The sequence below is a fragment of the Haliotis cracherodii genome, unplaced genomic scaffold (genome assembly GCF_022045235.1).
Source record: "Haliotis cracherodii isolate W230 unplaced genomic scaffold, xgHalCrac1.p SCAF_15, whole genome shotgun sequence".
Taxonomy (NCBI): Eukaryota; Metazoa; Mollusca; class Gastropoda; order Lepetellida; family Haliotidae; genus Haliotis; species Haliotis cracherodii.
This window is the reverse complement of record NW_027266270.1, coordinates 3,484,139-3,496,711: the sequence shown is the minus strand read 5'-3', so window position 1 is coordinate 3,496,711 and position 12,573 is coordinate 3,484,139. Positions and strand designations below refer to the sequence as shown.

Sequence of the window (12,573 nt, the reverse complement as noted above, 5' to 3'; positions counted from 1 at the left end):
TAGAGACACTTTCATATTGACAGTATTGCTGTTAGTTTAACAGATATACTTTCACATTGACAGTATTGTTGTTAGCTTAACAGAGATACTTTCACATTGACAGTATTGTTGTAAGATTAACAGAGACACTTTTACATTGACAGTATTGTTGTTAGCTTAACAGAGATACTTTCATATTGACAGTATTGTTATTAGTTTAACAGATACACTTTCACGTTGACAGTATTGTTACTAGTTTAACAGAGACACTTTCATATTGACAGTATTGTTGTTAGTTTAACACAGATACTTTCACATTGACAGTATTGTTGTTAGTTTAACAGAGATACTTTGACAGTGACAGTATTGTTGTTAGTTTAACAGAGATATTTTCACACTGACAGTATTATTGTTCGTTCAACAGAGATAGTTACTTTCACGTTGACAGCATTGTTGTTAGTTTAACAGAGATACTTTCACATTGACAGTATTGTTGCTATTATACCGCCAACAAAATGTCGGGGGTAAATAGTTATACCAAGGTTCCGTCCGTCCGTCCGTCTGTCCGTGTCCGAAAACTTTGTCCTCGCGATTTCTCTTAAACTATTTAGTGGATTCATCTCAAACTTAGTACATATAATCCGTGTCATATGGAGGGGTGCAGTGAAAAGAAAAAAAATGTTTTTATTAATTTTCCATTTTTTTATAAATTTTTCAAACCCTAACCCTATCCCAGCTATTTAATTTGTAACTACTGACACACTAGGCGGGTCGGGGATATTAGTGAGCCACGCTCACTTTTGCACTTGTTTTAACAGAGACACTTTCACACTGGCAGTATTGTTGTTAGTTTAACAGAGACACTTTCACATTGACAGTATTCTTAGTTTATCAGAGACACTTTCACATTGACAGCATTGTTGTCAGTTTAACAGAGAAACTTTCGCATTTACAATTTTGATCTTAGTTTAACAGAGACACTTTCACATTGACAGTATTGTTGTTAGCTTAACAGAGATACTTTCACATTGCCAGTATTGTTGTAAGTTTAACAGAGACACTTTTACATTGACAGTATTTTTAGCTTAACAGAGACACTTTCATATTGACAGTATTGTTGTTAGTTTAACAGAGATACTTTCACATTGACAGTATTGTTGTTAGCTTAACAGAGATACTTTCACATTGACAGTATTGTTGTAAGTTTAACAGAGACACTTTTACATTGACAGTATTGTTGTTAGCTTAACAGAGATACTTTCATATTGACAGTATTGTTATTAGTTTAACAGATACACTTTCACATTGACAGTATTGTTATTAGTTTAACAGAGACACTTTCATATTGACAGTATTGTTGTTAGTTTAACACAGATACTTTCACATTGACAGTATTATTGTTCGTTCAACAGAGATACTTTCACGTTGACAGCATTGTTGTTAGTTTAACAGAGATACTTTCACATTGACAGTATTGTTGCTATTATACCGCCAACAAAATGTCGGGGGTAAATAGTTATACCAAGGTTCCGTCCGTCCGTCCGTCCGTCTGTCCGTGTCCGAAAACTTTGTCCTCGCGATTTCTCTTAAACTATTTAGTGGATTCATCTCAAACTTGATACTTTCACATTGACAGTATTGTTGTTAGTTTAACAGAGAAGCTTTCACATTGACAGTTTTCTTAGTTTATCAGATATACTTTCACATTCACAGTATTGTTGTTAGTTTAACAGAGATACTTTCACAATGACAGTATTGTTGTTAGTTTAACAGGGATACTTTCACATTAACAGTATTGTGTTAGAGATTCATCGATTGATCATAACGGGTTGTTTTGCAACTACAGATCCTACAGATTTACACCTCAAGATCCGCCTACTTCACCAGCCTGGAGAATTATGTTGAGTGGGTTGTCTTCATCCTTTCCTTCCTTTTCCTTCTCGATTTCAACCTTTGCTACGCATATACCGGATTCAGAGAGGTATGTGCAGCCTGTATATATATTTCACTTACTGTTACGCACGAAACGGTTTCAGAGAGGTATGTGTAGCCTATATCTATTTTCATTACTGCTACGCACAAAGAGGTTTCAGAGAGGTAAGTGTAGCCTATATCTATTTTCATTACTGCTACGCACAAAGAGGTTTCAGATTGGTACGTGTAGCCTATATCTATTTTAATTACCGCTACGCACGAAACGGTTTCAGAGAGATATGTGTAGCCTATATCTATTTTCATTACTGCTACGCTTAAAGAGGTTTCAGAGAGATACCTGTAGCCTATATTTTTTATTTCAATTACACACCTCATGTAAACTCCCTTCATCGTTGTTCATGTGATGTCAGAGCAGGTATTCCCCTCATTGTGTTATTGTTGAATGTTCCGGAACAGCAATGCTAATTTTGTCCTTCATTCCCACAAGAGCTCTTTCCTTCGAGATGGGTGGGAGACACACAAACCTGTACATTACACATTAATTCCAGGAATGGCAGTGGTCTCTGGGCGCTTTCGCTCTCTTCTTCTCCTGGATTGACCTGGTGCTATACCTCAAGGCCTTCACGTCCCTAGGCTTGTATGTCATCATGTTCCAGCTCGTCTGTTGGACGTTTCTCAAGGTGTTTGTGGTCTTCTTCTGCCTGCTAGGAGCATTTGCGCTCGGTTTCCATACACTGTTGCAAAACCAGGTACTTACCTATTCTCTCAGACCAGGTACACATGTATAATTTCAGAAATGGGTAAACACTTTCCCATCAGAACAAAGTGAATTTCCTTAGTCACACTACTGTATAATTCCGACTATATGATAAGCATATGTTTCGGAATCACTATCAAATAGTGATGGTACTGGGCGTCCCACCTGTGACATGCGCCACTTATTTATTATTTACTCCTGATTGCAACCAGTAATCGGTAGTGCCAATATGTGTTTCTGTTCTTCTGCCCCCAACCGCCCCCCTTGCTGTGACACATTGTGTCAGTCAATGTGTAGCTGGTCTTCAAACTGCATGTCATGTGAGCTCACTTCTTGCTGTGAAGTAACCTCGCTTTTAGTGTAACGCCTAGTTAAGTCATTGATTGTGTGTACATAATCTATAGTACAATTTGCAGTAATCCGTTTTGACAAATGTCGATATACAGTGGGTTTCGCAATATTTGTATTTGTTACAGATTCCATTTCGGGACGTTGCCAACTCCATCCTCCGAACATCGGTAATGTTCATCGGGGAAATAGACTATAATGACATATTCAATGCTGGTGTCAACGCTACTGGCGATGCATATGGGAAGGACAACAACCTTATCTACCCGACAGCAACATCTGTCATGTTCTCCACCTTCATCCTACTGGCCTGTATAGTACTGATGAACCTCTTGGTTAGTAATACCGCTGCTCTTGTCATGTTCTCCACCTTCATCCTACTGGCCTGTATAGTACTGATGAACCTCTTGGTTAGTAATACCGCTGCTCTTGTCATGTTCTCCACCTTCATCCTACTGGCCTGTATAGTACTGATGAACCTCTTGGTTAGTAATACCGCTGCTCTTGTCATGTTCTCCACCTTCATCCTACTGGCCTGTATAGTACTGATGAACCTCTTGGCTAGTAATACCGGTGCTCGTGTCATGTTCTCCACCTTCATCCTACTGGCCTGTATAGTACTGATGAACCTCTTGGTTAGAAATACCGGTGCTCGTGTCATGTTCTCCACCTTCATCCTACTGGCCTGTATAGTACTGATGAACCTCTTGGTTAGTAATACCGCTGCTCTTGTCATGTTCTCCACCTTCATCCTACTGGCCTGTATAGTACTGATGAACCTCTTGGCTAGTAATACCGTTGCTCGTGTCATGTTCTCCACCTTCATCCTACTGGCCTGTATAGTACTGATGAACCTCTTGGTTAGTAATACCGGTGCTCATGTCATGTTCTCCACCTTCATCCTACTGGCCTGTATAGTACTGATGAACCTCTTGGTTAGTAATACCGTTGCTCTTGTCATGTTCTCCACCTTCATCCTACTGGCCTGTATAGTACTGATGAACCTCTTGGTTAGTAATACCGTTGCTCGTGTCATGTTCTCCACCTTCATCTTATTGGCCTGTATAGGACTGATGAACCTCTTGGTTAGTAATACCCGTGGTAAACATCTGAGACCTTCATCACTTCGGGCTTCCCTACCACATTAAGCTGATACATCGTGATATAACTGGAATACTGTTAATAGGGGCGTTAAACCCAATTCAATCACTCACTCACGCACTCTTGGTCAGCATCTCATTGCCCTACTCACATCAACAGTTGGTCTGGATGACATAGCCGAATATGTGTTTGTATTTTAAACTACAGCAAGGAATGACACTATTATACTTGTTTGCAGATTGAAACTACAGCAAGGAATGACACTATCATACTTGTTTGCAGGTTAAAACTACAGCAAGGAATGACACTATCATACTTGTTTCCAGGTTAAAACTACAGCAAGGAATGACACTATCATACTTGTTTGCAGATTGAAACAACAGCAAGGAATGACACAATCATACTTGTTTCCAGGTTAAAACTACAGCAAGGAATGACACAATCATACTTGTTTCCAGGTTAAAACTACAGCAAGGAATGACACAATCATACTTGTTTGCAGGTTGAAACTACAGCAAGAAATGACACTATCATACTTGTTTGCCGGTTGAAACTACAGCAAGGAATGACACTATCATACTTGTTTGCAGGTTAAAACTACAGCAAAAAATGACACTATCATATCTGTTTGCAGATTGAAACTACAGCAAGGAATGACACAATCATACGTGTTTGCAGATTGAATCTACAGCAAGAAATGACACTATATATCATATTTGATTGCAGGTTGAAACTACAGCAAGAAATGACACTATCATACTGGTTTGCAGGTTAAAAATACAGCAAGGAATGACACTATCATACTTGTTTGCAGATTGAAACTACAGCAAGGAATGACACTATCATACTTGTTTACAGATTGAAACTACAGCAAGGAATGACATTATCATACTTGTTTGCAGGTTAAAACTACAGCAAGGAATGACACTATCATATCTGTTTGCAGATTGAAACTACAGCAAGGAATGACACTATCATACTTGTTTGCAGATTGAAACTACAGCAAGGAATGACACTATCATACTTGTTTGCAGATTGAAACAACAGCAAGGAATGACACTATCATACTTGTTTGCAGATTGAAACTACAGCAAGGAATGACACTATCATGCTTGTTCACAGGTTAAAACAACAGCAAGGAATGACACTATCATACTTGTTTGCAGATTGAAACAACAGCAAGGAATGACACTATCATACTTGTTTGCAGATTGAAACTACAGCAAGGAATGACACTATCATGCTTGTTCACAGGTTAAAACAACAGCAAGGAATGACACAATCATAATTGTTTCCAGGTTAAAACAACAGCAAGGAATGACACAATCATACTTGTTTGCCGGTTGAAACTACAGCAAGGAATGACACTATCATACTTGTTTGCAGGTTAAAACTACAGCAACAAATGACACTATCATATCTGTTTGCGGATTGAAACTACAGCAAGGAATGACACAATCATACGTGTTTGCAGATTGAATCTACAGCAAGAAATGACACTATATATCATATTTGATTGCAGGTTGAAACTACAGCAAGGAATGACACTATCATACTGGTTTGCAGGTTAAAACTACAGCAAGGAATGACACTATCATACTTGTTTGCAGATTGAAACTACAGCAAGGAATGACACTATCATACTTGTTTACAGATTGAAACTACAGCAAGGAATGACACTATCATACTTGTTTGCAGGTTAAAACTACAGCAAGGAATGACACTATCATACTTGTTTGCAGGTTGAAACTACAGCAAGGAATGACACTATCATACTTGTTTGCAGATTGAAACTACAGCAAGGAATGACACTATCATACTTGTTTGCAGATTGAAACTACAGCAAGGAATGACACTATCATGCTTGTTCACAGGTTAAAACAACAGCAAGGAATGACACTATCATACTTGTTTGCAGATTGAAACAACAGCAAGGAATGACACTATCATACTTGTTTGCAGATTGAAACTACAGCAAGGAATGACATTATCATGCTTGTTCACAGGTTAAAACAACAGCAAGGAATGACACAATCATACTTGTTTGCAGATTGAAACTACAGCAAGGAATGACACTATCATACTTGTTTGCAGGTTAAAACTACAGCAAGGAATGACACAATCATACTTGATTCCAGGTTAAAACTACAGCAAGGAATGACACAATCATACTTGTTTCCAGGTTAAAACTACAGCAAGGAATGACACAATCATACTTGTTTCCAGGTTAAAACTACAGCAAGGAATGACACAATCATACTTGTTTCCAGGTTAAAACTACAGCAAGGAATGACACTATCATACTTGTTTGCAGGTTGAAACTACAGCAAGAAATGACACTATCATACTTGTTTGCCGGTTGAAACTACAGCAAGGAATGACACTATCATACTTGTTTGCAGGTTAAAACTACAACAACAAATGACACTTTCATATCTGTTTGCAGATTGAAACTACAGCAAGGAATGACACAATCATACGTGTTTGCAGATTGAATCTACAGCAAGAAATGACACTATATATCATATTTGATTGCAGGTTGAAACTACAGCAAGGAATGACACTATCATACTGGTTTGCAGGTTAAAAATACAGCAAGGAATGACACTATCATACTTGTTTGCAGGTTGAAACTACAACAAGGAATGACACTATCATACTTGTTTGCAGGTTAAAACTACAGCAAGGAATGACAATATCATACTTGTTTACAGGTTAAAACTAGAGCAAGGAATGACACAATCATACTTGTTTCCAGGTTAAAACTACAGCAAGGAATGACACTATCATACTTGTTTGCAGGTTAAAACTACAGCAAGGAATGACAATATCATACTTGTTTACAGGTTAAAACTAGAGCAAGGAATGACACAATCATACTTGTTTCCAGGTTAAAACTACAGCAAGGAATGACACTATCATACTTGTTTGCAGGTTGAAACTACAGCAAGAAATGACACTATCATACTTGTTTGCCGGTTGAAACTACAGCAAGGAATGACACTATCATACTTGTTTGCAGGTTAAAACTACAACAACAAATGACACTTTCATATCTGTTTGCAGATTGAAACTACAGCAAGGAATGACACAATCATACGTGTTTGCAGATTGAATCTACAGCAAGAAATGACACTATATATCATATTTGATTGCAGGTTGAAACTACAGCAAGGAATGACACTATCATACTGGTTTGCAGGTTAAAAATACAGCAAGGAATGACACTATCATACTTGTTTGCAGGTTGAAACTACAACAAGGAATGACACTATCATACTTGTTTGCAGGTTAAAACTACAGCAAGGAATGACAATATCATACTTGTTTACAGGTTAAAACTAGAGCAAGGAATGACACAATCATACTTGTTTCCAGGTTAAAACTACAGCAAGGAATGACACTATCATACTTGTTTGCAGATTGAAACAACAGCAAGGAATGACACTATCATACTTGTTTGCAGATTGAAACTACAGCAAGGAATGACACTATCATACTTGTTTGCAGATTGAAACAACAGCAAGGAATGACACTATCATACTTGTTTGCAGATTGAAACTACAGCAAGGAATGACACTATCATGCTTGTTCACAGGTTAAAACAACAGCAAGGAATGACACTATCATACTTGTTTGCAGATTGAAACAACAGCAAGGAATGACACTATCATGCTTGTTCACAGGTTAAAACTACAGCAAGGAATGACACTATCATACTTGTTTGCAGATTGAAACAACAGCAAGGAATGACACTATCATACTTGTTTGCAGGTTGAAACTACAGCAAGAAATGACACTATCATACTTGTTTGCAGGTTGAAACTACAGCAAGAAATGACACTATCATACTTGTTTGCAGATTGAAACTACAGCAAGGAATGACACTATCATACTTGTTTGCAGATTGAAACTACAGCAAGGAATGACACTATCATACTTGTTTGCAGATTGAAACTACAGCAAGGAATGACACTATCATACTTGTTTGCAGGTTAAAACTATAGCAAGGAATGACACTATCATACTTGTTTACAGGTTAAAACTAGAGCAAGGAATGACACAATAATACTTGTTTCCAGGTTAAAACTACAGCAAGGAATGACACTATCATACTTGTTTCCAGGTTAAAACTACAGCAAGGAATGACACAATCATACTTGTTTGCAGGTTGAAACTACAGCAAGGAATGACACTATCATACTTGTTTGCAGATTGAAACTACAGCAAGGAATGACACTATCATGCTTGTTCACAGGTTAAAACAACAGCAAGGAATGACACTATCATGCTTGTTTGCAGATTGAAACTACAGCAAGGAATGACACTATCATACTTGTTTGCAGATTGAAACTACAGCAAGGAATGACACTATCATACTTGTTTGCAGATTGAAACTACAGCAAGGAATGACACTATCATGCTTGTTCACAGGTTAAAACAACAGCAAGGAATGACACAATCATAATTGTTTCCAGGTTAAAACTACAGCAAGGAATGACACAATTATGCTTGTTTCCAGGTTAAAACTACAGCAAGGAATGTCACTATCATGCTTGTTTGCAGGTTAAAACTACAGCAAGGAATGACACTATCATGCTTGTTCACAGGTTGAAACTACAGCAAGGAATGACACTATCATACTTGTTTGCAGATTGAAACTACAGCAAGGAATGACACTATCATACTTGTTTGCAGATTGAAACTACAGCAAGGAATGACACTATCATACTTGTTTGCAGATTGAAACTACAGCAAGGAATGACACTATCATGCTTGTTCACAGGTTAAAACAACAGCAAGGAATGACACAATCATAATTGTTTCCAGGTTAAAACTACAGCAAGGAATGACACAATTATGCTTGTTTCCAGGTTAAAACTACAGCAAGGAATGTCACTATCGTACTTGTTTGCCGGTTGAAACTACAGCAAGGAATGACACTATCATACTTGTTTGCAGGTTAAAACTACAGCAACAAATGACACTATCATATCTGTTTGCAGATTTAAACTACAGCAAGGAATGACACAATCATACGTGTTTGCAGATTGAATCTACAGCAAGAAATGACACTATATATCATATTTGATTGCAGGTTGAAACTACAGCAAGGAATGACACTATCATACTTGTTTGCAGGTTAAAACTACAGCAAGGAATGACACTATCATACTTGTTTGCAGATTGAAACTACAGCAAGGGATGACACTATCATACTTGTTTGCAGATTGAAACAACAGCAAGGAATGACACTATCATACTTGTTTGCAGATTGAAACTACAGCAAGGAATGACACTATCATACTTGTTTGCAGGTTAAAACTACAGCAAGGAATGACACTGTCATACTTGTTTGCAGATTAAAACTACAGCAAGGAATGACACTATCATACTTGTTTGCAGGTTAAAACTACAGCAAGGAATGACAATATCATACTTGTTTACAGGTTAAAACTAGAGCAAGGAATGACAATATCATACTTGTTTACAGGTTAAAACTACAGCAAGGAATGACACTATCATACTTGTTTACAGGTTAAAACTACAGCAAGGAATGACACTATCATACTTGTTTACAGGTTAAAACTACAGCAAGGAATGACACTATCATACTTGTTTGCAGGTTAAAACTAGAGCAAGGAATGACAATATCATACTTGTTTACAGGTTAAAACTAGAGCAAGGAATGACACTATCATACTTGTTTACAGGTTAAAACTACAGCAAGAAATGACACAATCATAATTGTTTGCATGTTAAAACTACAGCAAGAAATGACACTATCATACTTGTTTGCAGGTTGAAACTACAGCAAGGAATGACAATATCATACTTGTTTGCAGGTTAAAACTACAGCAAGGAATGACAATATCATACTTGTTTGCAGGTTAAAACTAGAGCAAGGAATGACAATATCATACTTGTTTACAGGTTAAAACTAGAGCAAGGAATGACACTATCATACTTGTTTACAGGTTAAAACTACAGCAAGAAATGACACAATCATAATTGTTTGCATGTTAAAACTACAGCAAGAAATGACACTATCATACTTGTTTGCAGGTTGAAACTACAGCAAGGAATGACAATATCATACTTGTTTGCAGATTGAAACTACAGCAAGGAATGACACTATCATACTTGTTTGCAGGTTGGACTGGCAGTAGATGACATCAAAGGCATTACTCGAGAGGCGACATTCAAGAGGACGTCAATGCATGTGAGTAAAATAAGTTAAGTATGTGTTGTACTTCTTTGATGCTGATCTCTCGGGTAAAACAACTGCCGGATACTCACCTAATTATAACAACTTGACACACCTAGACAAGTTAATGTATTACATTATTAAGAAGTATGTCCTTTACAGCCATTGGTAATTGTTTTGACACATTGATATCGTATGTCAAGGGTCAAGGTCATCATCAAGGTCATTGTCGTATAAAACCTCGCGAAGAATTTACTGTATGTCCAAGAAACGTGTTAATAACGTTACTAGGTGCGTGGTACTTCCTGTTTTAAGCTACATTGCATATGACATATTTTCATCAACAAGAAGTGAAATCAATGAACCAGAAGTGGTTATAACTTTGTTATTAGAGGAATTGAACTTTCTGAGTCTGCACTGGCCATTTCCCAAACCTGAAAAGATGTCATTAGAATAGAAGTGATGTCATTTGATTGGGAGTGATGGCATTACCAAACACTACTAGGAAGAAACGATATACCTTTCGACAACAAACCCTTTTTCGTTAATCACGAGAAATATATATTCCTCACAAACAAAGTAATCACGCAAAACATATTGAGGAAAATATATCTTTAAGAGTAGCTGTGTTTTAGCGTTCCTGGTCCTTTTATCGTACTTTATTTTTTTAGCATTTTATTAAAGAGCATGTGTTGATATTTATTGGCAGGTTGACATGGTTTTAGATGTAGAGACAGTTCTCTATAAATCCCACCGCGAGAAGTGTTACCGTAAGCGGAGGAAATGTGTGGCCAAGGATAAAGTCAAACAGCGCGGGTTCTGGCAGTGGTTGAAACATCTGCCCATCTGGTGGTGGAATCAACAGGTGGAGACAGATGAAAATGCTATTCTGGTTAGTACACCTGACTGACTATCCAATCAAATAGGGTGATCCCACAAGCAATAAGATGAACTACCTTCTCCAAAGATACACTGAGATATACTTTTGAGAATAAAAGATATTACTTATATAGAAGAAGAAATTTATACTGGCGAGAGTAAATATATATGTAGTTAATGGTGGACAACTTTCCTTCATTGGTTAACTTATGAACGAACTAAAGTATTTCAATATGCTCCAGTGTTTTCCACAACTATAGATGCCTATGAATCATTCTGTCAGTATGTTGTATCTCTCCGGTCCTCTCAAACTGTTGACGTGTTCTGCCATAGATCTTATCAGTAATGCTTTGTATGGGAACTTAATGTTTGTGAGGAGAACGTTTTGTGGGTGTCAACTTGTTTATTGTGGATTTAAACAAGATGAAATTCATAAAACGCTGTTCTTAAAAGTATTTTCACAATCTCAACTCTTTACATATGCACATGACTTCAAATTCACTGACTCATGTATTCTAGAAATGTATTCCGATCTGAGGCAGCCTTTGATCCACGGAATGTTGTTTTTCAGAAATGTATCCCCGAACTCATAAAGCGTCAAGAAGAGCTGCATGAGCTGCTATTGGGGATGAACAAGGAGCTGCTGGCTCAGAACCGCCGGATGGAGAAGTTCCTACAGGTCAAGGGGGATGCCGGGAAGGCGGAGAGCAGTCATAACGCCGAATTGGAGAAGGAGGCCAACAGCCTCACTTTGCACCACGCATAGAGACTGGGAGGGCCTGAGTGTCCCCGTTGTCTCAGGCATCGTAATTTGCTGTGTAGAGTTGCTGCCTTCAGTCGTGCCAACCTCAGCTGATCGAGGGTTCGATCCTCCATACAACTGACCCGCTGCGATATAACTGTAGAGCCGCACTTACCCATTTACTCGTTGATACTGGAATGTTCGTGCCAATGTTTGAAATCCATTTCTGGTGTCCCCCCTCCCTCCCCCGCCTTATGCATGGAATAATGCTCACAGTGGTGTACAACCATATTCACACCCTTACTCACGTTAGCAGTTTCGTTTTCCATGAGTGAGTGACTGCTGCATTCTAAGTGAAACTGTGGATAATCATTATGACAAAATACAGTAGAACATGGATATAACGAACTACAAGGGAGCAGAGAATTCAGTTCGTAATATCCGTTGTTCGTTTTACACGTTTTCGTGCGCAAACGTCCGCCATCTTGGATAAATCAAAACACAATACACGTAATTGCATTATTGACTTGTATTAGCTTACTGTGGTTTTCAACTATATTCACACCCATACTCACGTTAGCAGTTTACCGGGAGTGAGTGATTGCTGCATCCTAAGTGAAACTG

At 37.9% G+C, this 12,573-nt stretch overlaps 1 protein-coding gene across 1 annotated transcript in view; it reads left to right on the top strand.

Annotated features, from left to right (window-relative positions):
- The window catches only part of LOC139461721 (transient receptor potential cation channel subfamily A member 1 homolog), a 55,938-nt gene extending 43,743 nt beyond the window's left edge, over positions 1-12,195 (top strand). Inside the window, exons 27-32 of the mRNA XM_071243177.1 lie at positions 1,826-1,960; positions 2,463-2,663; positions 3,148-3,354; positions 10,275-10,343; positions 11,038-11,220; positions 11,779-12,195. Coding sequence (XP_071099278.1) covers positions 1,826-1,960; positions 2,463-2,663; positions 3,148-3,354; positions 10,275-10,343; positions 11,038-11,220; positions 11,779-11,973 — 990 coding nt within the window. The 3' untranslated portion in view covers positions 11,974-12,195. The remainder of the gene's footprint in view (positions 1-1,825; positions 1,961-2,462; positions 2,664-3,147; positions 3,355-10,274; positions 10,344-11,037; positions 11,221-11,778) is intronic.
- The last annotated feature ends 378 nt before the right edge of the window (positions 12,196-12,573 follow it).